At 41.3% G+C, this 26,168-nt stretch overlaps 1 protein-coding gene across 1 annotated transcript; it reads right to left on the bottom strand.

Annotated features, from left to right (window-relative positions):
• Positions 1–24,805: 24,805 nt before the first annotated feature.
• On the bottom strand, positions 24,806–25,885 carry LOC149169490 (uncharacterized). Its single transcript, XM_089425224.1, has one exon. The coding sequence runs from the start codon at positions 25,883–25,885 to the stop codon at positions 24,806–24,808; it is 1,080 nt and encodes a 359-aa protein (XP_089281350.1).
• Between the last annotated feature and the right edge of the window lie 283 nt (positions 25,886–26,168).

Below are 26,168 nucleotides of genomic sequence, written 5' to 3' on the forward strand. Positions count from 1 at the left end.
GTGGATTACATAGAGCTGAATAAAACCACAAAAAGAGACCATTTCCCTTTTCCTTTCAATAATCAAGTCTTGGATGGTCTTACAGGGAAGAAGTTCTTCTCTTTCTTGGATGGATTCAGTGGTTACAATGAGAACCAAATCAGCCTAGAGGACCAGGATAAACTGTGTTCACTTTCCCTTGGTGTACCTTTTCTTATAGGGTCCTTCCTTTCGGATTATGTAATGCCCCTGCCACTTTTCAAAGGGATGTTCTGAGCATCTTTGCTAAGCTATTCCATGACTCTGTAGAGATATACATTGATGATTTCACTTCCTATGGGTGTGACTTCTTAGAGGCTCTCTCTAACTGGTAAAAGTCCTAAATAAGTGCATTGAAATGAACCTCTCGCATAGTCCTGAGAAGTGTTAATTCTTGATGAATGCAGGGGTTTTCCTTAGCCATTCAATATCTCAGGAAGGAATACAAGTGGACCCAAACAAAATCACCATCCTCAAAATCAAAGGGATGTTATGATATTCTTGAGCTTAGCTAGATATTATAGGAGGTTTATCAAAGACTTTAGTAAAGTAGCCTCACCATTGTTTGGATTCATGGCCAAGGAATTTGAAGTTTTTGGGTCAGATAGCTTCCAAGAGGACCTAGATATCTTCAAAGACAAATTAACTACTCCACCCATACTTAGATGCCCAAATTGGGCTCTTCCTTTTCACATCGGTGCTGATCCAACTGACAAAGCTGTAGGAGAAAATCTAGGCTAGATAGATGACAAGCTACCTTATACCATTTACTTCATTAGCAAAAATCTATCTTAGGCTAAATTGAATTACACAATAACTGAGCAGGAAATCCTAGTTGTTTTCCACTCTTTGAACAAGTTTAGAAACTACATCATTGGATATAAAAATTTTATGCATACTAACCATGAAACTATCAAGTACTTAACGAACAAGACTAATGTGAATGCTACAGTTATTAGATGGTTACTTCTATTACAACAGTTTGATTTAACTATCATTGTTAAGCCAACTAAAGAAAATGTGGTTGCATATTTTTTGTCTGGATTTGCTTTACCTGTAGGTGATGAAGGGATGCAATGGCTACAGATTGAAAGTTTACTGAAAGCCTATGTCCAAGGAATAGTTCATCAGCACCATCAATAGAGAAGTGAATGTGATTGGAAGTGTCCTAGCTTCTAAGTCACAACATTCCTAGATATTGTTTTTGTTTCTTAAAAAAAATATGTATATATTAAGAGGTTTTGATGAAAACCTCCATGAGGAATTTGAGGCCAACTCTTGGGTTGAAAACCTCCTTGAGGTAGCCCAGGAGTGAAAAAAAAGTAAAAATAAAAAATAAAAGATCCCTGGGTGAAAACCTCCCTTAAGGCACCCAGGGCAGACATGCAAGTTAAAAGCCTCTCTTGAGGTCCTCTGCGTGTCCCTTGAAAAGCAATGAGGAGAAAAAAGAGGAGAAAAAAAGGAGAATGCCATGACAGGGACCCACAACCCATCCTTAAATAATTTCTATCGTTTTGCAGGTTTTGAGGACAGTGGCAAATTGTAGAGCTACAGGGACAACATGCTCAAGTTCCATTCAATTTTTCCCTCCATCCACTCCATAACCTCCATGAAAACCATGTCCTCACCACTCTCACCCATCCTCGTGGCTCATAAACCCATTTTTAGGCCCTCTTTGTGTTGTTAGAGGATGTCCTATAACCACTACAGGAAGATCCTATAGCACTACTAGAAAGTCTCGAAATTATACAGGAAAAGGATATGATTTCGAAAATCATCATGCATAACCTGTCCAAGGTTAATTAGGGTCCTCACACTTTGATCCACCACTAACCCATCCTCCATGCATCCCTCATTCACAAAAATCATTGTTTTTCAAAACTAACACTAAGCTCTGTCTCATCTAAAACATTTTAAAAAAAACACAAAGTACATTCCCTCCATTTCCACAATGCTTCACTCCTACATCAGGGTCGTAGCATCATCTCCAACTCCCTACACTCTTTCTCATTACTCTTGATGCTAGAATCCGTTGAAAAAGAAAAAAAATTGCTACAAGATTTCCTGTAGCAGCCTATGACATTATTGGAATAAGCCTAAAACATAGTTTTTTTCTTCCCATCAATTTGAGGGGATGATACTATCATCCTGAAGCACCTTGCCATTCCAAGAAGGACTCTACAACAAAAACACCAACACCTGGGATATCAACAACCACCTGCACACATGAATAACACCAACAGTCAAATACACAAGAGCAAAGAAAGCATACTCAGAGAAAAAGACAACAAGATAAATCCATAAGTAGCAGCACAGAGAACCAACACTCCATCATGAATCGATCAAGCAGAAGGTAGGCACAGGTATGGTAGCCTCTAAGCTCTTCCCTAGGTATAAAATAATGAAAAATGCATGAATTTCGAGGTAAGGTCCTTTTTTAAGTTGGAGGTGGCTAGTTAACTTGGCCATCCTCGGTTAATGATCGAAAAGTGATTTATTAGTCATCTTGCAACGAAGGAGTGTCACATCAGTCAAAATCAGTTAAAATGGAGTGGGCATTGATTACAAGGGACAAGAGTATGACAACTCCAGGTGGGCCAACGGTTCAAATGAGGAAAGCCTGTACTTCTACCAAGTCATCACAGTGCTTTGAGCCTTAGCAAAAAATAACATATAATGTACCAAAGCTCAAATTATATTGCATCTTTACTCATTTCGGAATAAATTAAAGTAAGGAAGAGCCTGGGAAGGTATCAAGAGGAGTCGAACCCTACTCTGTCATTCCTATAGTAGGCAGCTACAAGAAGCTACGGGAAGCTATCAGAAGCACATAAAATTGCTACAGGAAGCCTCCAAGGGTGCAAGAATGCTGCCTAGGGTCGATTTTGTCTTCAATTATCATTATACTAGGCCTTATGGTGAAAAGTAAGTGTCCCCTCTCATTCTTCTGTCCATGATTTACATGTTAGTGCACCTCAAACACTCTTAGTAATAACAGTCATCTTATGGATTTAAAAACTTTTTCTAGCTATAAAATAGAGGGGGTATACATAATTTTCATCAATTAGAGATTTCAACCCTCTATTTCTTTTGAATTCATATTAGATCTATCATAGGGAGAAACCCTCCTACATGTAGTTGAAAATAGAGAAGAAGATGGGAGGGGGTTCAATACTAGAGAGCCTACAGATACTAAGAGAATTCACCTTCATCCCCCTATAGTAGATATTTTTAGAATGCATCAGTGGTTAGGTTTGTTTGAGCTTATAAAGGGATATGTCGATTATATCACTTATGAATTTTCCATGGCCCTAAACTCTCAGGCAAGGGCGAGTGCCAACACTGTCGTGAAGGGATTATCCATTACTATCAATCCTAAGATGATTAGAAGGGTGATAACCCTTCCCCTAGGGGTCCAATGGAGAAAATAAGACAAGTCCAATAGTGCCATTGCTAAGAAGAATTTATTCAGTATTGGTGAGAAACCAATTGAAGATAAAATTGGAGTGTTGGGACAAGGTCCCCTAGGGTCGATTTTGGGATTAAAAACCCAAGTTTTGGGGAAGAAAGACCAAGTTTTTGTATGTAAAGTGTAAAGTCTCAACAATTTTTGGTCGTGGAGCATGTAGATGTAAAGTGTCAAAAAGGGTTTCCGCCCTTCTTTTATGTAAGTTGTGTTGGCTTTAAAAGATCTACCCATGGTCCACGGACCATGCGATGGTATAAAAAGGAGATTCTTAGAAAAGTCTAAGGCAGATAACTGATTGATGGGTCAATAAGAGATAAGAGAGAAGAGTCTTAGAATAGAAGAAAGGCTTTGCAACTGTGTGCGTAGAGGCCTAGGGTAGAAGTCCACAACTGAGTGTGCGGACCCCTACAGCTGAGTGTGCAGTGTAGTTAGAGTATGTAAGAAGATCTAAAGTACTAATAGAGAAGATTACTCTGGAAATATCTGTGTTTGATCTATTTACTATTGTTATGAATAAATGTGGTTACATTATGCCTAATAATGGTTTATGTTTTAATGCTATATTGATGCGTGAATCTATATGTTTTACATTGTTTTCTGTACACATGTAATAATATCTGTTTACGCGAAGAACGTATTAATGCATATTCAAGTGATCAGATACTTAAGATAATCTGGGTAAATACAAAAGTAAGAGTAATTACATAAGTGCGTAAGTGGTTGATTCGCCTGGTTAGGGTCTGTGAATGATAGTCGTAGACCTTTGCGAAGGTCCAGAGGTCGATTAAGAAGAGCATATCGATAAGCCCTAAAAGGCTTATCGATCTGTGCGAAGGTAGAGTTTGGGCATAAAACAACATCACTACCATATTTGGGTGCAGAAACTTGGTTCTAGCATCACGCCATACTGCTTCGAGTGAGACTTCAATCCACGCTCCGTGTATTGATGCTGAAAGGGCCAGTAGTGTAGCAATTTGTTTGGCTAAAATAATTCTAAACCTAGGTCAGGGCCCACTAAGCCAACAAATGGTTCCGTTGCAGGGACCGAGATCTGCATAAAGAGATGTGTGATGTCTTATCACTAGAATCCGGGTAAGAAGGAAATTGAAGACTGGTTGGATAGGAAGATCCATGAATTCGAGGTGCAAGAAAACAAAAATTCGTGATTGATGAAAGAACAGTCGTTGGATAGATACTTGTACACAGAGATACACGAAATCTTCTTCTATTCCTTCGCGGTTGAATTAGATGAGTGGATCGCTAAATTGGCAGATGGCCAAGGAAGGTGGAGGGTTGGCGCTCCGATAGTGTGGACCCTGGAGTTAGTGCAGAGATTGGAAGCCTCAGAAGATAAGGTTGCATGCACTGTCGATCATTGGATTAATCATATCATAGGAGAATTCGTGATAGATTTCGTGGTCGATACTTCAGTCAGTTACAGCGAAGCAAAGCTCCGCTTCTTCAAGGGACTTGAGGTAACTATTTAAGGTCTTTAAATACTTGGAGATCTTTAAATAAAGTGGGTTATGAAATTACCTTGATGTTTGGAGCTACACGAACCGGAAATATCTTCATGGATAGAGGGAGAACAGGCCCTGGATATAGCTCACTGATTGAACCTTCTCTAAGTGACGATGAGGAAATAACGCAGGCTTCACTGAAGAGAATTGTTTAGTTAATAAGATGAGGGTTCCTATGAGTACCCCATCCACCCACCCCACCTCCACATTCACCTCCACATCATACACCTTCGCCCACACTGCCACCACCTTCACCATCGTTCAATATGGTGAATGCAATAAAGTTGCCTGTTTTCAAGGGTTCGGGAAATGAGGACACAGACCAGTTTTGGTTCATCGCGAAGGCCATATGGGAAGCTCAGGGTATAACAGATGATAAGATGAAGAAAGAAACATTGGTCACTACCTTAAAGGAACACATGCTTACATGGTACATTAAGTACTACATTGATAACACGATGGCTTCATTAGTAGATATTTAGACTGTGCTGAATAAGGAACTCAATAGGCCTAAGTCTGAAGCAAAATCAATTGTGGGATTCAAGGAGATCATGATGAAGCTTGGTGAGACACCTTGGGATCTAGATCAGAGATTGAAGTGCATGATCCACAAAGCTAACATTAATCCTACGGATGGACAACACTATGAATGGTTTGAGGCTTCACTCTTACCTCATCTGAGGGTTGCTTTATCATAGCAAAAGATTGGGACCCAGGCAGAAGCCCTGGAGATTGCGATGAGATTGCACGAGACACTAATGCAAGATGCTAATTTGGGAGTTCATCAGATTCACGTTCAGTTGCGAAACCTTTGCCTAGAGTTTCAAACTCTGAAGAAAGATAGAAAAGTTCGGCCGGAGGTGTGCAAAGAAGTTTGGTGCGTCAAATGCAAAGGTCAGGGGCATGACAAAGATCAATGCATCGTCTTTGCGAATTATGTAGCAGTAGGAGGGATGATTTCTCTAAGGCTGGAAGCTCAAGCAGGGCCAAGTACAGGGCCTGCGCTATGGTGTGATATCTGTCAAGTAGCTAGAAAACATGTGACAGACAATTGTCACCTGCTGCAGAAATTTTTACAGACACGCAATAACTCTTCTGCAACTTTTGTCAATCGGTGGGTCATGATGAGTGTAACTGTCGTAGCTATGAGTTAATGACGAATAGAATGCCCACATATAGAGTGCAGGAAGAAACTCAGCCTCTGGATCAAGGCTCTGGGGGAGCTTGAGGAGGATATCAGGGGCGTGGACGACGCCAAGTGTTGTTGGGAAAAGTATCTATTTAGAACGCCCCTATCCCACTCTAAGGTGTGACAGTGCCTTAGCAACAAACAAGGAAAACTACTTTCATATTCTTCTTTATGAAATGTAAATGAAGAGGAAGGATAAACTAACCTATGTCTTGCACTAGTTTGTTGATCCAATCGCTCTCCTCTTCGATAGCTTCCAGCTACCTGCTCCCTTACTTGCCCAGCTTCACCGAGTTCCTGCAAGATCACAGAAGAGGAAAAACTACACAAAGATATAGATTTACATTCATAAATAGCTTAGGATCAGATTAAGCTAAACATGCAAATATAACAAAACATCATTGATACACAAGCATGTAGGAGAAACTCAAATAGTTTTATTGATGTAATAAGAAGATCCAGGAGGAGATACAACCAAGTGAGTCCCGATCCAGCATCTACCTCCCAACAAAGGAATCCTTTCCTCACCTCCAACAAAGCATAAATCACCAAATGCACTAATCTCAATCTCAAAACCAACAGCAATTCTCTGCAAAGTACAAAATTCCAGCCTCTGGATCTCTGGGATGAGGGATCCATATATAGATGTAAGCAGAGAGGATGAGTCAGCTTATGTTTTGACTTGTGGCTTCTCTCTGTTAGTTCTTGCTTCCACTTGGAGGCTGAGAGCCTCTTACTCATCCTTGGTCGAACTCAGTGAGGCAAGTGTCATTGGAGAAGATTCTAGAAGCTTCCATTGTCTCTCCACCTCGTTGAATGACTCTGCCACTTGTCATTTCCCGCTCAACGCACCTGGGTAGTGCATTCAAGTGCGTTGCAATGCACCTAGCCAGTGTATTTGGGTGCTTTGCAACGCAGCCAGCTAGTGGAGCATCTGAATTGATCCTGATTTGACTAGTTCTGAGTAGTTTTTGGTGGAGAACTTCTGGGAGAAGCTGTCATTGGTTGACCTTGTTCCTCTAGGGGTAGGAACAACACTTTTAGGGACTTTGGATCCCTTGGATTATGGACATTTCATGCTTAGAGCTGTAAGGCACAAAAATGTCTATAACAGTTGCCCCCTAAAGTATGAGGTCGTTTATTGGGTGAAATGCTTTATTAGGAGGATCCGAAGTTCTTTCAATGCTGGGAGGAGACCTGTAATAAGATACAATACAATACATTATTTTCATACTGTTTTCATGATCTAGCTGAGGCGGGCATTCCCATGCTCAGCTTTATAAATTCATTTTTATGTACATAGGACAGACAATCGTCTGATGGTAGACTGATGATTCTGATGAAGTCATCATCCTTTTGGTAGGATGATCGTCTGTGCTGCAATGCTGTACATGTCAATGTCTTTACTTTCCTGAATATATATCGCAGCCCGGATGGATGAAACTAGATCCGGGGTCTTCAATCTCGTCCGATCTTCACTCGAAGTACAAGTCGATCCATGTGAAAAATGTTTTGAAGTCGAACATGGAAAGACATCGCTTGATTACCAGTCAATGATGTAAACTGTTAACAAGCGCGAGAGGAATCACCGATAAGGATGATGACCCTCAAGGTACTGCAGTACAATTCACGTGGTGTGAATAAAGGACTTGGCGTCGAACACCACGCAAAATCTTTCGGTCGAAGGTCATTGATGTATACCTGTCGCCGGAAGTGAGAAACTTGCCATTGAGGCATGCAAGCTTCAAAGTACTGAATGGGGTGTTCCTAGATCAACTTCTTGGATAATGAGCTGATGTCGACAAGAAGCGATCCGTCAAAGGAGGGCCTTGATGAATCCCACATCAATGACACGGAACGGAGCAAATGATTTTGATGGAGGTGAAAACAATCTGATGATATATGGTTCAGGGTGGCGGTCATGAAGGAATGAAGTATAATGTATGGTAGTGGATGGGACACGGGTGACTTCTCTGGATGACTTCTCTTGAACATGTCGGCGACACTTATATGATGGATTGGTAGCATTTACCCCAAATGTGGATGGTATGGCGAGACCATGGTGATGTGACCGGTGAATGAAACAACCCAACCCGACTTAGGCATGGAGTGGAAGTGTCATGTTCAAGAGCGACTTGCTACCAATAAATATTCTTCGAGTTTCTTCCCAATTTTTCCCCAGTCATTGCTGACCAGTACCTCTTTATTTTTGTCAAGCTTGAGGAGGATAACACATGCTTGTTCTATAATTTGCCCTTCGGGCAAACCCATCGCTATGTTTTAACGAGCCTAGCGATAGTGAAACTCGTTCTCGTCTAAAGACAAGTTTGTCGCTATTAATGTTTTTAACGAGTTTAACGACAAAGATAACTCGGTCCTTTTCATTTTTAGAGAGTCTGAAAAGGTACGTAAAGATAACTCCGAAATTCCTTTTTTGTCATCTAATCCCTTAAGTCCGAAAAAGTATAAAACAATACAAAAGGGATGAATTTTCGATAGTTTTAACGAGCCGAACAACACAAGCGCTCGATCTTTTTGTGCAATAATCCCTCAGGTCCAAAAAGATTAAAATCTAGAGGAGGGATAGCACTTCCGGTCGCTTTAACGAGCTGGAAGGCCAAAACTCGGCAATCTTTTCATATTTTACGAGTCAGATGAAAAGAGCTTAAAGAAGACTCGTCTTTTGAGGAACGAGTGATAAAAATGGGTAGCAGCTGATTCCAGGTAAGGGTTGGAATTTTCCAAGCACGGTAGTGTCACAAGGATGGCTAGTGAAATCACTCTTCGCAGCTGTTCCTCAAAATGGGTAAACAATCAAATGGAGGTGAATGATCGGCCAATGGAAAAGTGGAGGTGACAGTGCAAACACGACCAAGGCTTTAATGGCTGATAATGTTACATTCACGGTGGTTATTTACCGGAGGATAGTTCATTTTTTAACGAGCTTAAACGCGGATTGAAACACTTGCTCGGTCTTATGTTTATTTTTTAACGAGCATGAACTATGTGCTAAAACTGCTCGATAATCCAGTCATATGATAAGAATGTCTCATATAAAACGGCAACATTTAGATTTTTGCCCCACATCCTTTCTTTATGCAAGTTAGGAAACGACTAATCCTACGAGTTTAAAGGGTTAGCCTACGGGTTTAAAGGGAGGACCTAAAAATTTAAAAAATAAATAGCCGCCCCTTGCTTGCACTCCAAAAGGTTTGCATGCCCCCAGGTATAAAACAGAGTTTCGAGGTCTCCCTCTATTCGAGCTGACAAAACATTTGTTTTATCAGGAAGGGTCACCCTTTATTCGAGCTGACAAAACATTTGTTTTATCAGGAAGGGTACTACCTCTTACAGGCTACCCAAAGATTGTTCTATTTACGGTGTAAACAAAACACTTCTCTGGCGATGTCTACCAAGATAGACAAAGGTGGGTGACAACGAGCGCCACACACGTAACTTTGACAAGAGAATATTATTCTAGAATAACCCCTATCTCAATCACGGACGGGGTACAGACTAGTCATATTCTCCCGCGGAAACCTACCCTATACCCGAAGTTTTCATGCCGAAGCAGACCAGGACGCATGCCCCCTGGGTTCCAGTCATATCCCTCCGAATTACTCCCGCTCATCGGGAGGACGGACCGTGGGTTGAGACATTTCTTGCGTGAAGAGACCATTTAGGGATGGTATATGACTATTTGCGATGTGTGATCCGGGAAATGAAAGCTGGTCCACGAGCTTGACCACTCTTCCTTCGTGCGGAAAACACATTACTCGAAAGAGTGAGGAGACGATGGCTCCCATGCAATAAATATAGTCTCGTCCAAGGAGTAGGTTATAATCCAAGGGTCCTTGAACGACCATTACGTTCATTTGAACTGTCTTCCCTTTCAATGTTATGGGCACATTGGGGAGGATCCCTAAAGGTTGACTGGTTCCTTTATCAAAACCTGTCAGATTTCTCATCTCAGGCAAAAGCGATGGCGAACCAAGCGCTTTCCAAGCAGTAGAGTAAAGGATACTCACAGAAGCCCCCTCATCTATGATGGTGCCAGCCATGACCATTCTATATATTTGGATGATAATTCTGAATGGTATGCTTGCTGGTAAACGGGGTCTGCCTAGTTGATTCCAGTCGAAGGAGACAACTAGGTTGCTTGGTGGTGGGACCGAGTAGACGGCCGGGTACGGCTCTGACGAACTTCCTTCCTGTGATAAAGGAATGGGTAGGTTGCCCCCGTGTTCGTCGGAGTCTGTGTTGATGAAGAGAATTTGGATGGTGTCATCCTTGTTCTCTCCAGTGACTGTGTCATTCGAAGATAAAACCTCTGAAGGCAAGACCGGGTCAACTGCCACCTCAACCTTTTGACTTTCATCAGGTATGGATTCAGTTGGTTCATTTTCAATGACAGGCGCTTCAGCTGACCACTTGAGCGGGCCAGCTGGATTCTCAACTAACGAAGGACTCGGCAAGAAATTTTTATATCCAAGAGGAAGTCGTAACGGTGAAACCGGACGATCATCCAAAACTCTTTTAGCTTCGTCTAAGAAGGGACAACGGTGGATGGCGTGATCGCCTTCGCACAGTTTACAGGGAGATCTAGCTCTCCCTTTTTGTCCTGGGACTTCACTTTCGCTAGTTGACGGTGTGCTTTCAACATGGCTATCAGAGGTTGACGCCACCGAATTGTGCAAACGGGGAGACCAGTCCCTTAGTATCCGAGGGATGCAAGGACAATCTCTGTGAAAGTGGTCTCCCTTGCAAATGACACATGGCGATTTAGGCCTGGTCAGTGCAGTGTGTGGATTTTCGTTAGACGACACTCGTTTGCCCCCATTCGCTTTTGGCTCCTTCTTCTTCTTCTCTTTCTTCTTCTTTTCCTTCTTCTCCTTAGGAACTTGACTTTTGGCTTTGCCAGCCCCATCAAGCGAAGAGGAAGGAGGAGAGGAAGCATTAGAGGAAGTAGAAGGTTGGTGGGTAACTCTGGACTGGTCTAACTGCTGATTCGATTGTTCAGGAATAGTGGTGTTCTGAACGACATTGGTTGAGAAGAGCCAGACTGGCAAGCCAATTGTCAGTCCTGGAAGCGACAATGTGGCCATATGGGGTGCACCAACATCTCCCCAAGAGGAGAAGGGACTAGGATTTCCACCAAGGGGAATTCCTTGGTTGGTAGACTCCATTTTCTTAACCTAAGATCAACGTAGGAAAAGGGTATCAATATTCCGTTTAAAATAAATTTTACGACGCTTGGACACAACTTGTTTTTTCAATTTTAAAGAGTCAAGAAAAGCCAAAAGATGACTCTAGTCTCCTTAGATTTTTAATGAGCTTGAAGTGACAAGTGCTCAGATGGACCTTTTCTGTTAAGGAGTCTGAAAAGGAACGAAAGGGACTACTCTGGAGATCTAGGTAGAGGGTGTGCCAAACCAATCACAAAACTGCAGAATACGTTTTACGGTACGGCAGTCAATCTTCCCGAATGCTGTGTTCGGTGCATTGCGATTAGTAGGGCGGCCGACACGGCTTCCTATGGATAAAAGGTTTTAAGCCTATAGGGGTCTCCCAATATATACTCGACGGTACGTGGGAGCACAATCCGTACTGGCACTTATCGTCTCACAGTGGAGGAATCACCCAACCATCAGTGAGGACAACAGTTACCAGGTTTTACGATGCCGGAACACGTCTCTAGCCTAGACCTCTATGTTGTGCGTTAAGTTCCAAAGCGTTATTAGATTCATTCAATTTATTTTAAGTTGATCTTTCTTAGAAGTTTGCCTTTTTGTATCACCACGAGATGTAGATGTAATTCCTAAATGCAATCTAAAGATGATAAGCAAGCATTTATCCCTTTTCAACAATGAAAATCCTAGCTACAAGGGGAAAAGGAAGACACAATCTTTTCTCAAAGAGCAAAGAGCACACTGTAAATGCACTTTTCCTAAATCAAACCATACAAAATATCAATATGCAAATGCACAAATGCATGTATTTGTTTTCACTTTATTAATATTGATGCCTAAAAAGAAAGTTGATGTACAAATTTGAATTTGATTTCAAGTGAACAACACAAACAAGCTTCTTTTCCGAAATAAAAAAGGTAGAGAAGATTACGACACTTTATGATTTTGAAATAAACACTCGTTTCAACACTAGAAAGAGACAAATTCAAACCAAAGGAAAAGTAAAAAGTATAATCAACTGTCAACAGCAAAGAAACTTTCTCCTAAGATCAAAATCGACACTCACGACAGATCTAAATCTAAGGACGACAGTATGACTATTTTACTTTTCAATGGAAAACTGTAAATGATGTAACAAACACACAAAGAACACCTACAGTCTTTTTGTACAAAGGAGGCGGAATTAAGGCAAAGAAAAGGGGTTTTCAGATAGGTACACACACTAATAACAGGCTACAAAAATCAGAGATAAAACTGAACAAAGTGAAGCAAAGAACCTCAGCTGCACAGGGCAAGGGCTGATCAGCGCACATGTTGTACAGAGAAACTGAATTGCAGCGCAAGTAGCCCTCTCGGGACCTGCGTTGAAATGCAGAACCTCTTCACAGAGCCTGCGCTGGGGCAGAAACGAGACTTCTATCCGGGTTCTGGGTCACGGTTTGCAGTTTAATCTATGGATTTTGGCCGAGTAAAAGCAGTCAGTGAGGTACAATTAGAGGGATGATTTAAAGGAGGACTAAGAGCTATCACAAAGGGCAATTAGAGCATTTGTGGATCAGCTGTTCAAATCATAAACAAATCCAATGGGTGGATTGAAGTAGCAGCTACTTTGCATTTGATAATGGCAAATGCAGTTCGATTGCTACTTCTGTGTTTATGAAGCAAACAACAAGAGAAACACAAACAAACTAACTAGACACGATCCCCAGTGGAGTCGCCATTTTGTTGTTGGGAAAAGTATCTATTCAGAACGCCCCTATCCCACTCTAAGGTGTGACAGTGCCTTAGCAACAAACAAGGAAAACTACTTTCGTATTCTTCTTTATGAAATGTAAATGAAGAGGAAGGATAAACTAACCTGTGTCTTGCGCTAGTTTGTTGATCCAATCGCTCTCCTCTTCGACAGCTTCCAGCTACCTGCTCCCTTACTTGCCCAGCTTCACCAAGTTCCTGCAAGATCACAGAAGAGGAAAAACTACACAAAGATATAGATTTACATTCATAAATAGCTTAGGATCAGATTAAGCTAAACATGCAAATATAACAAAACATCATTGATACACAAGCATGTAGGAGAAACTCAAATAGTTTTATTGATGTAATAAGAAGATCCAGGAGGAGATACAACCAAGTGAGTCCCGATCCAGCATCTACCTCCCAGCAAAGGAATCCCTTCCTCACCTCCAACAAAGCATAAATCACCCAATGCACTAATCTCAATCTCAAAACCAACAGCAATTCTTTGCAAAGTACAGAATTCCAGCCTCTGGATCTCTGGGATGAGGGATCCATATATAGATGTAAGCAGAGAGGATGAGTCAGCTTATGTTTTGACTTGTGGCTTCTCTCTGTCAGTTCTTGCTTCCACTTGGAGGCTGAGAGCCTCTTACTCATCCTTGGTCGAACTCAGTGAGGCAAGTGTCATTGGAGAAGATTCTGGAAGCTTCCATTGTCTCTCCACCTCGTTGAATGACTCTGCCACTTGTCATTTCCCGCTCAACGCACCTGGGTAGTGCATTCAAGTGCATTGCAATGCACCTAGCCAGTGTATTTGGGTGCTTTGCAACGCAGCCAGCTAGTGGAGCATCTGAATTGATCCTGATTTGACTAGTTCTGAGTAGTTTTTGGTGGAGAACTTCTGGGAGAAGCTGTCATTGGTTGACCTTGTTCCTCTAGGGGTAGGAACAACACTTTTAGGGACTTTGGATCCCTTGGATTATGGACATTTCATGCTTAGATCTGTAAGGCACAAAAATGTCTATAACACCAAGGTGGAGGAGGACCTGGTAGAGGTCGAGGACAGGTGATTTGCTACAACTGTGGGGGACTAGGGCATTACACACAAGAATGCATGAACTCGATGCACCAGTCGTGTAGATAATGCACTAAATTTGACCACGCGATAGAAGACTACCCTGTATTACTAGCTAAGATACACAAAAAAGGGGCACAACCATAATAGCCTACCCAGAACTTGCAGATGATGAGGGATGAACCCCACGAAGAGGATCCTAATGTGAAGATCGTGCTGTGAAGTGGTATGAAGACTAGTGAAGACAAGGGAAATCAACCTGAAGAAGGTGAATGGGCTCACAAAGCTCCAAAAAAGGAGGTCGGGTTTGATCCGGAACGCACGAGGTAAACATTTATGGAAGCAAATAAAAGCTTCGCTGAGGTTTCTACCTTAGGAAGTCAGGATAAGTAGTCTGAAGAAATGGACCCATCCATGCTTACTACGTTTTTGGAGACCTATATGAAGCTGCTACAAGATAGCAAGGTCGTAAGGGGACTACACGAGTTGATCAATAAATGTGCTGGTAATACTCCTAAGGGACTGCGCATAGTCAGGAAAATTGGTAAGCATAAGGCAAGAATAGGGCGGGAGATGAGACTCACCATGCAAATAGAAGAATATGAAATGGACCAAATTATTCTGGATCTAGGGTCCGACGCAAATGTTTTGCCTAAACATACATGGGAGAGAATGGGGAGGCTTGCGCTGTAATGGCCTCCTATTCAATTGAGGATGGCGAATCAGCAAAATATTATCCCCATGGGAAGGTTACATGGAGTGACAACCGATATTGAAGGTGTGAGCACATTGGCCAATTTTGAAGTAATAGATATTGTGGATGACAATAATCCCTACCCTATGCTCCTTGTGATTGACTGGGCTATCGACATGAACGAGGTGATTAATTTGAAGAAGCGCATGATGTCATTTGAAAGAAAATCGCTCTATGTAGTTGTACCATTGGACCCTAGAGAAGGACCATGCTACATTGAACCAGTCCATGATTACGAAAGTGATGATGATTTGGACCAGATTTATAAGATAACGACGCGAGATGAAGACTGGGTGAATCCAATAGCTGATGGACGTATTGCATAGGACCGCGAAATCTCCTGCACATCAGATTCAGACGAGGAATTGAAACATTAGCAGAATAGATTGCATGAAGTATCTACGCTAAAATGTAACATGATGACCAAATCGATGAGATGTGTATCGTCGGAGGTAAGAGGTATGCCTTATTAGGATTGTTTAACTGACGTTGATAAATTTTTGGATGCATTTGAAAGGGAAGTGTCAGAGAAGCATTGCTTCCAAGCCTTAGACTTGGCGCTACGCGCTAAGCTTGCAAGATGGTGGGGTACGCATAAAGAGAACTTCGATGGATGGCGTGAATATAGAAGAATGATGAGGATGTGGTTTGGTCGCCCAAAGGTACAATTGACAGACAAATACATTGGAAGGAGTGATCCACGTGATCACTTAGCCAAATGGACCAATGCTTATGGAGAGGAACTGTAACTGGAGTGTGCATCTATTTTGTCACACCTTTGATGTAATACCTATGAAGTGGTACTTGGAAATAGAGCTCCGCCATGGCATGGAAAAATGGGATATTTTGAGACAGGGATTCTTGATGACATTCATCTTTGAAGATGGATTTGAGTGCATTGATGAACCACTGCAGGAGGTCAAAGCAATGATCTTCAAAATCCCACAGGATCCCTTAGATTTGATTCAACCTGATTGAACCACCCAGCTGTGCCACATGCTGAAGTGCTACAATGTCACCGCTGAAGAGGAAGACAATGATCCGAGGAACATTAATATCCCAGAAATAGAAGGACGCCACGAAGCTGAGGGGCTGTAGATAGAAAATCTAGATATCACTGCGTCGTTGAAAAGGAGACAAGTGAACATTGGGACAGAGGCAGAGCCAAAGTTTGTGAATATAAGGGACTATTCGGATGATGCTATGGTGGATAAGGTTGCTGAGTTGCTCCACGAATACCAGGACTTGTTCCCTACGAAGTTCTCAGATTTAAAAGGGATAATAGGGGACCTGGGAGTTATGAAAATTACGTTGAAACTAGATGCGAAGCCGATCAAGAAAAGGCCTTATCGCCTCAACCCAATGTATAAAGAAAAGGTCCGCTTAGAGTTGGATAAAATGATTGTAGTAGGTATTATTGAACCGGTGGAAGAATCTAATTGGGTGAGCCCATTAGTCGTTCAGGAAAAGAAGCAGAAGGATGAAATAAGGATATGTGTAGATCTCAAGAAGTTGAATGACACTTGTGTGCATGATCCTTTTCTGACTCCGTTCACTGATGAAGTGTTGGATAATGCAGGAGGACAAGAAGCATATTCATTCACTGATGGGTTCTCGAGGTACCATTAGATCAAGATCGTTCCGGAGGATAGAAGTAAGACGACCTTCGCAAGCAAGTGGGGATGCTTTTAGTATACTCTAATGCCTTTTGGGCTGAAGAACACACCAACAATCTTTTCACGCATAGTCATATCGATGTTCAAGGACTTCATTCACAAGTTCCTTGAGGTATACTTTGATGACTGGATGGTGTTTGGGCTAGTGAAGCACCATGTAGCTAGCTTGCGCTTGATGTTCGATACATGTCGGAGGTATCAGATCGCGCTCAAGTTGAAGAAATGTTTGTTTTGTGTTCCTTTCGGAATCTTGTTGGGCCATGTGATGTGAAGACAAGTATTAATGGTGGAACTAGCTAAAATAGTAGTTATAGTTAATTTGGAGGTGCCAAAAACTGTGAAATAGCTACATGCAACATTGGGGCATACGAGATACTATAGAAAGTTCATCAAGAGTTATGCCCAGATTATCACATCGATGGAGAAGTTGTTGAAGAAGGATGCTACATTCTGTTGGAATGGAAAATGTCAATGGAGCTTAGATGTGTTAAAGGAAAAGATGGTCACCGCACCGATCCTAGTCTTCCTAGATTGGAAGAAGTAATTTCATGTGCATGTGAATGAATCATGTATTGTTCTTGGAGGAGTACTAATACAGGCTGGTTAGAGAGAGCTGGATCACCGTATAGCATTTGCATGTAGGAATTTCTCTAAAATTGAGAAGAATTATTCAATTACATAGCACAAAGGTTTGGTTATGGTGTACGTGCTCCAGAAGTTCAGACACTACTTGCTAGGCGAACACTTTAATATGTATACAGAACATTCTGCATTGAGGTACCTAGTTAACAAGCCTGTGTTGGGGGGAAGATATGAAAATGGTTGCTGCTGTTTTAGGAATATGATTACAAAGTCATTGTGAAGCCAGGACGATTGAATGCAGGACCAGATCATCTGTCGCACATTGAAACAGGAGAAGAGCCTACTAATTTGGAGGAAGGATTGCCTGACATGCAACTCTTTGTAGTGCGCATAGCTGACAATCACTTTGCAGATATCATACACTTCCTAACGACGGGAACGGCTCCAGAAGGGTATACTAGTCAACAAAAGAAGGAGTTGGTGGTGCGCACGACAAAATTTTCTGTCATTGCAGGACATTTATATAAAATGGGCTTGGATGAAATTCTGCGATGTTATGTACCTGAGTTTGAACAGAACAACATCCTCATTGAAGCTCATGGAGGAGCTACGGGAGGACATTATGCAGGAAAAGCAACAGCGCAGAAGATTTTATGCATTGGGTTGTGGTGGCCGACACTACATAAGGATTCCAAGGCTTATTGTAAGGCATGCGATGCATGTTAGAGGACGAGTAGGCCATCATGGAGGGATGAGTTGCCTATGAATCTGCAAGTGTCATTACAACCATTCGAGAAATGGGAAATTGACTTTGTAGGCCCGATTCAGCCTCCAGGAAAGAAGACAGGTGCACGGTATATCATCACCGTGACAAATTATTTGAGCATATGGGTGGAGGCGCAATGTTTAAAGGATTGCACAGGGCAACAACAGTGAAATTCCTCTTTGAATATGTGCTTACTATGTTTGGTTTCCGAAGATTTTGATGAGCGATCACGGTACACATTTCCTTAATGAAACGATCAATGCGCTAATGGAGTAATTCCAAGTTTATCATCAAAAGATCCTGCCATATCACTCGCAGGCTAATGGGACAGTCAAAGCATTTAATAAGATATTGGAGAACGTGCTGAAGAATGCTTGTAATGCACAAAAGAGTGTCTGGGACGTGCGCGTACCCATAGTGCTATGGGCTTACAAAACTACTTGTAAAAAGCTAACTGGATAGACACCCTTCAGGCTGGTCTATGGCATAGAAGTTGTGATGCCAATGGAGTATATTGTATCTAGTCTACACATAGAGGCGTTCATAGGAATGGTGGGCAGAGCCCTAGAAGAGAGGCTTGTGCAGCTAACAGAGCTTGAAGAAGATAGATTTTCGGTTGGATTCCATTAGCAAGTTCACAAGGAGCACGAAAATGAATGGCACGATCAACACATCAAACTGTGCACTTTCAAGGTAAATGATTTGGTTTTATTATATGAAAACAAGTTTGATAAATTTCCAGGAAAATTTCAGAAGCATTGGCTGGGGCCATATGTCATCAAAGATATTACTGATGGTGGAGTAGTTCAACTGATGAAATCAAATGGAGATCCATTTCCCGGAAAGTTAAGTGGAAGTCGATTGAAGCCATACATCGGGGATTCGTCCAAATGACTATATGATGGAAGCACAGTCTTAGCTCTCCATGTAGCTGAAATAAGGCACGGGACTATAAACTACACTGCCCGGGTTGTAGAGCTGTGCGACTGGGGAACTACGCGAGATGGAAGAATGTCACAACATCAGTAGAAGCGCGACGGGAGCTGCACTGTGGAAGGAGAGATCACGCAGGGCGTCCAGAAATTGACCATTACGGTCACTGTTTATGATTTGACAGTGAGAAAATGGCTAAGAGGAGTAGGGGACGACATTTAGGGCTGAAATTAAGAGCGAGATCTTTGCAATACTTTCGCCAATCTAACATTTATGAGTGGATTTTGGGGGGAATAATCGGATTTGAATTCGAATTTTCCTATAAATTACAGATGGCTGCCCAACGAAAAACATTGGGACAGAGGCAGAGCCGAAGTTTGTACTTGTATACGGTGCCACTCTACTAACTCCACCCTGTCCCTAAAGGTAGTTTGTCCAAATCCCAGGTTGCCAAATGTTGGAGTTGTTGACTGAGCTCCAAAAGCCGAACTCTGACCAAAAGGAGATGGAGTGCTTCCAAATGTTGTGTTGCTTCCAAATGTTGGAGTAGACGCCGAAGCCAAACAACGTTGTATATATACCAATGTTATATATGGGGAGACAACATTATATATGGAGATAGCATGTTATTTTCCCCTGAGGGTCCCGCTTGTCTGACCAATCACTGTCGGTCCGTTGTTGACTTCTCCTTTTATCAAGTGCTTCAATCCACGCCATTAATCTCACTTCTTCAGATCCAACGGATATCACGTCATCTTCTCACCAACTAACCCAGACGATCTCCATCGTCGATGGGACCCATCCAATCGAACAACTATCGTGCAATCTCACGTGAAATCTTGCACGACTGATATTTGGTCAAGAGCACGCGAGAAAAGTGGTTTTCTCGTGCTACGTGTCACCCGCTAAGGTTAATCACATGAAATTTAGGAATACCATTTCCAGCCTTTAGGGCGCGCGAGATACCACTTACCACTTGCTGAATACTACCCACGTGCTTAATTCATGTTTTAATAAAGACGCTTAAGCTCAATATTAATCATTAATATTAATCGACTGTGATATTCAATAAAATGGAAATTATAGAGTCTTGGCCCTCTCAGCTCGATTACAATAGTTTGTCTGACCTTTTCAGTCCCTTCGGTATTTATATAATTGACCTGTGTAGCTGTGAGAGAATTACAATGAAATTACTCAAAACCCTTACCATTTTTTTTATTGCTCCCAATTCCTTTGCCTAGCTCGTTCCCTTCATTCCTTCTACGGCAATGTCGAATATCATTTCTTTCCTCAAAGTGAAGATGTCGAAATTCTTCTCCTTCTAGCGCCAGGAGGAGTGTTGTCACCATTTCTCATGGTCATGGCTGCAGCGATTCATTCTTAGCTGGGATTGGCATTCCATTAAGACCATGGCGGTAGCAGACGTTCTTTTGCTTCCAAGATTTGACGTTTCTTCTTCCCGTGCAACTTTTTCTTCTTCTCCAATAGACATTGAAAATGGTTTTGGTAGAATTCAGTGGTTGAATATACAAGGCTTCACAATTTTGTCTCGAAATTCTGGAAGATTATGGAGAGCGAAGCATAGGTTTTACAATGCAGTGAATGAGACTAGGTGTTAGAATGCAGTGAATGGATAATCATATTCAATAACCTGCAAAGAAAGGAACAATGGCAGAGGTTGCAACTATAATTTAGCTGAGAAAACATTCATGAAATGCAGAATTGATGGCAGAAATGATCTGCACAGAAAGGCCATAAAACAAGTGGCTCAAATATGAGCAGGGCAGGAGTATGCCCACTTTGATATCATGTTAAACACATACATGGCAACAACAACAGATGAAAGATAACCATGAGAGTATATCTATTATTAACAGATGATATACATTTAGAGTACATTCATATGACCTTTGGTTTCGTATTCCAAGGTCTCTTGGACTTCCTTAGACTATTCAGCTTCCACACCAACCCTTAAAGGATTAGGTGTCCAACAGTTAGAATTGCAAGTTTAAGTTGCTTGCACAATCCAAATTCTCAATACAATTTTCAAAATGTGAATATATATGTGTATATATATATATATATATATATATATATATATATACACACCAAGAGCTGAGAGGATCAAATCTCTCTAGATGCAAATCATTTCACAATTTTTGTACTTTAAAATTGGTTTGCACCTCAAAAAATGTAGTCCCGTTAAGACATTTTAAGGAATCTCACTATCTATATTTTGGTCATTTTCAACTTTTCTTTCTACACAACCCAATAGGCCAATTTTTTTTTTGAAACATTAAATCTATTTATAAATTCGAAAATACAATTTAAACAAAACCACACTCAGTGCGTATCAAGTGTAGATACTTCTTAATTATAAACCTATCAAAAATAAAAAATAAAAAGATAAAATAAGCCAACTTTTTTCAATTTTCCATTTTTAGAACATTGTGTTAATTAATCTAAAATAAATATATATTGCTTTTTAATAATATATTAATTAATTAATTAATTTTATTTTATTTTTATTTTTATTTTTTTCCGAAGAAAAAGCGAACTTTTTATTGAAGAGATAAAAAGTTACATTGCATATGCATAGCATTCCTTTGCTGTTATGGAGCAGTCCATAACGCTGCTGTGAACAAAAACTGTCCTTTCACTAAGAAGGACCACCTGTCCATAAGCTTGCAAAACTGTTCAAACCAAAAGCTTAAAGGCTTTTCCAGCTATAGTTTTTAAGAGAGCCTCCCTAAAGAGGGTATACAAACAGTAAAAAAAAACAGGTCTCCTCAAAAGAGGAAAACAACCTTTACATCAAAATATATTTGCTGAAAAGTTTTATGGTTTTATGATTTCATTTTCCAGAGTTCCAAAAAAAGACAAAATCATAGCATTCTGAATCCATTTATCTAAATATAGGGGGGAATCTCTGACACACGGATCTGTCCGTGTTCTTCTTCTACGATTTTCCAGCTGCCCAGATTCTGCTGCAAACCTTCCTTAGATAGCTTATCTGCTGTATCATTGCGATCCCTGTATATGTGACATAGTGAGAAACTGTTAAAAGAAGTTTTTAGAACCTGAATTTCATCAATCAAAGAAATTAAAATATGATTTCTGCACATGCTTTGACCATTAACCCAGTTAATAACATTTAAAGAATCTCCGAAGATCTGAATCGTGAAAATGTTCCTTTGGATGAGCCAACAAAGAAGAAGTTTTAAGGCCGATAGCTCTGCATAGTTGTTCGATCCGGAACCTAGTCCGACAGAGGCTTTATAAGTCTGATGTGCATTTGTGTGAAACACCATTCTTGCACCTGCCCTATTGTTTTGAGAGGCCCCGTCGAAGTATGCCCAGGGAATGCCTTCTTTTATTTGTTCTGCCCTATTCTGTCTCGGAGCTTTGTTCTTCTCTGGTTCAGGGATATTTGAGTAGATCGAAATGCTTTGTATTGCTATAGGTGTTGCCTGGGATTCCTTATCTTGAAAAATGCTCCGGTTTCGTGCGATCCATACCCCCCAACAGATTATAAGAGGTAAGTTCCGCATGTTGCCTTCTGGATATTGATGCCACCATTTGTCCCAGGCTTCGAGCAGATTCCTTCCTACCCAATCCATCTTCTTATTCATCAGTTTTTCTGCCTCTGCCCACACATTTTTGGCTACTGGACAAGATAAAAATAAGTGATTGATAGTTTCAGCATCAGTTCTACATAAAGTACATCGTCCCGGTCCTTGCAAATATCTGGATTGTAGAATATCCCATGTAGGTATTTTCCTTTTTAAGATGCACCAAAAAAAGAGCCTGGCTTTTGCTGGGCATTTGAGTTTCCATAAGTTCCTAGCCCACCATTCAGGCTCTTCCCATCCTTTCCTTGACATAATGAATTTATATCCATTTCGTGGGGAGTACTCTCCTGTGTCTGCATGAGCCCAAACCAGCTGATCCGGTTCATCTTTTATTCTGACATTTGTTCTGGAGAGTTCTTGGATATAAGCATTCCATTCATTCCACCAAGGGGCCTCTAAGTCCAAGTCTTCACCTGATTTCCAAGCTTGTCCCCATATTGTAGAGTGCCCAACTTTCTCCACCTGATTTAGGGAGAGAATATCTTTTGATTCTAACTGTCCAATTAGTCCAGGGGAGAGGGCATAATTTTCATTGCAGCCAACCCAGGGATCTTTCCCTATCTTCAGATTTCTCCCATTCCCTATCTTCCATGCCAACCCTTGTTCAACCACTTTGAAGGATTCCACCGTTGCTTTCCATACCACCGAGACATTCTTCTTTTTCTTGTTTTGGCTCTGAATCCAGTCTTCTAACGGGATCAGATCTATATATTTTCTCTTTACCACTCTTGTCCATAAGTTTTCCAACTTTATGAGCCTCCAACCTGATTTGGCTGCCAGTGATAGACTGAAGTCATAAAGGTTTTTTATTCCCCATCCTCCCCATTCTTTTGGTCTTGCCACTTTATCCCAGGCAACCCATGGGAGAACAGAATCTTCCTTCGAGCCTGCCCAGAGAAATCTACTACATATTCTTTTTATTTTCTCCAGTATCCCTTTTGGTATCCAAGTTAAAGCTGCCCAGTAGACCGGCATGGCTAGAAGCACCGATTTGATTAGGGTCAATCTCCCGGCTCTGGACAACCATTTGTAGCTCCAATGCGTAATTCTGGATTCTATTTTGGCTATCAACCAGTTCCAGTCTTCTTTCCTGTAGGCGTTAGGCTTCAGCCAGAAGCCTAAGTACTTGAAAGACACATCCATATTGCATATATCAAAAGGAAAAGATGAAAGGATCTGTGCTTTCTCTTGTCTGTTTAAACCTTCCTGTATTATCTGAGATTTTCTGTTATTTATACACATTCCAGTTGCTTTCAAGAAAAGGTCAAAAATGAGTTTTAATTCCTTTATTTCATTTGAGGTTCCATTTGAGAATACCAGAATATCGTCAACAAAAAGAAGGTGAGATATGAACATATTTACCGCCACTTCTATCCCTTTTACCTTGCCTTCCCTTTTGGCCTTTTGAATCAGCTGGCTTAGTCCTTCTGCAGCTAATAGGAAAAGCAAGGGTGACAAGGGGCATCCTTGCCTCAAGCCTCTCTGTCCTTTGAAAAAAGAAGTGGCTGCCCCGTTTATGAGGACCGCATAGCTGACATTTGAAAAGCAGCCCATGATCCAGCTAATGAAATCAGTTTTGAAGCCTAAATGGGTTAAAAGCAGCCTGAGATAATTCCAATTAATTCTGTCATAGGCTTTTGATAAGTCAATTTTTATTACAGCTCCCTTCTTGTTCTTCTGCTTAACACTGTGTAAGGTCTCCTGCGCCACACCTATAGCTTCATGTATCTGTCGCCCATTTAGGAACCCAAATTGTTCGCTGGATATACATCTTGTCAAAATCGGCTTTATGCGGATCGCTATCACTTTGGCAATAATCTTGTAAATACTATTGCATAGTGAAATGGGCCTGAAATCTTCAAATGTTTCAGGGTTCTCCTTTTTAGGGATGAGGGCTATAAAAGTTGCATTAAACGGACTGTATACCTCTCCCTTTCTTCTGGATTCATCAACCACCTCAGTTATCTCAGTACCTATCAAATCGAAAAAATGTTGGAAAAGCTCAATGGACCACCCATCCGGTCCAGGGCTTTTGTCTTTGGCCATAGATTTGATGACATTGCTCACTTCCTCCTGAGTGACTTCGCTCATCAGATCCTCTGCTTCTTCCCCTTCCACATACCGAGAGAAACATTGAGCGGTCTTGATTATTTCAGCAATTGTAATCTCTCCTTGGTCTGTATACAAGCTTTGGAAGTGCCTTTGCCCAAGCGCTGAAAGGGACTCGAAAGTCTTTATCTCCCTACCCTCTTCATTCATGGGATTCTAGATTGTGTTCACAGATTTCCTTCCTTTTGCATAGTTATGGAAGAATTTCATATTTTCATCCCCCGACTTGAGCCAAATTGCTTTGCTCTTTAGCCTCCATTCCTCCTCTCTTGCCAAAAGTATTTGGGATTGGCGTTTTTCCAGGGAAAGGATCTTCTCTTTTGATTCCTGTGTTGCATAACCATCCTCTTCTGTGCTTTCCAACCTTTGTAATTCCTCTGTGATCCGAGTTAAATCCTCATTCTGTTTCTGCTTCCTGTCCTTTGCCCATTCAATAGTAGCTTTCTTTAATTTCTTTAAATTTTCCATAAACAAATACCCCTTGTCCTTAGTTGTATTCCTGTCTGGGTGTTGCCATGTTTCTTTGAACATTTTTTCGAAGGATTCCTCTTGCAGCCATGTAGCATTGAACTTGAAAGGAGCTGCCGGCTTATGTGGAGGCCTGGTTACTTCTAGAGAGATTGGAAAATGATCCGAGGGTCCTCCCTCTTCGACCCATTGTCTAAACATGGACACCCTGGAGGATAACTCTTCATTTATAAGGAAGCGGTCCAGTCTTTTTGCAATTCTTGCTTCTCCTACTCTTCTGTTCCTCCATGTCGGCTTGATCTTGATTGGATTTGCATCTATCAAGTTATTAGAGATTAAAAGATTTTGAAAAAAATCAGAGAGTGAATCCTCTCTGGCTGTAGGGCCCCATGCCTCCGCCCTTCCAATTGAGAAATTCAGGTCTCCACCCATAATTAGATTTTTGTCTTTCACCACCGATTTTGACAGAAGGTCTGTCCAGAAGGATATTCTTCCCTGACATGGCCCATAGATATTAATCAAAGTTAAGGGGAATTCGAATTCAGGGGACTGAAATTCAATGCCCATTGTGTGCTTCATGCCCCATTGATTTGTGATCTTTATTTTCCCTTCCCTGAACCCTACCGCCAGACCTCCTGAGTGTCCTTCTGAGTCAATAGCTGAGAAATGCCAGCCCGGTAAGAGGGAATTCAGTACAGCTTCTACTTCTGCACCCTTCCCCAAAGTTTCCTGTAGTAAAAAGATATCCGACTTTGAATTCATAATCATCTCCCTGAGCGCCAGTTTTTTGGGTTTACTGGCTAAACCCCTACAATTCCAGGATGTAAAAATCATTTTAAACCATTATCAGGGGCCTGCACTGCTCTAAGTGCCCCGGGAATTGATAATTGTTTACCATCAGCTACATCGTGCTTTGCTTTGACTTGGGCCTTGGAAAGATTAGATTTCCTTCCTCTAGATTTCCTTTTTAAACACTGAGCAGAGGACTGACCTATTCCGCCAACAGAATCTAAAATCTCAGGCTTGTTATCTAGGGATCTAAGATTATAGT

The sequence above is a fragment of the Pinus tabuliformis genome, chromosome 4_2, assembly GCF_031772625.1.
Source record: "Pinus tabuliformis cultivar Carrire ecotype Pingquan chromosome 4_2, CPIR1, whole genome shotgun sequence".
NCBI lineage: Eukaryota > Viridiplantae > Streptophyta > Pinopsida > Pinales > Pinaceae > Pinus > Pinus tabuliformis.

What these genes read in the sequence shown, in the direction of transcription:
- LOC149169490 (XM_089425224.1), bottom strand. Translation starts at nt 25,885, where the DNA reads ATGATTATGAATTCAAAGTCGGATATCTTTTTACTACAGGAAACTTTG.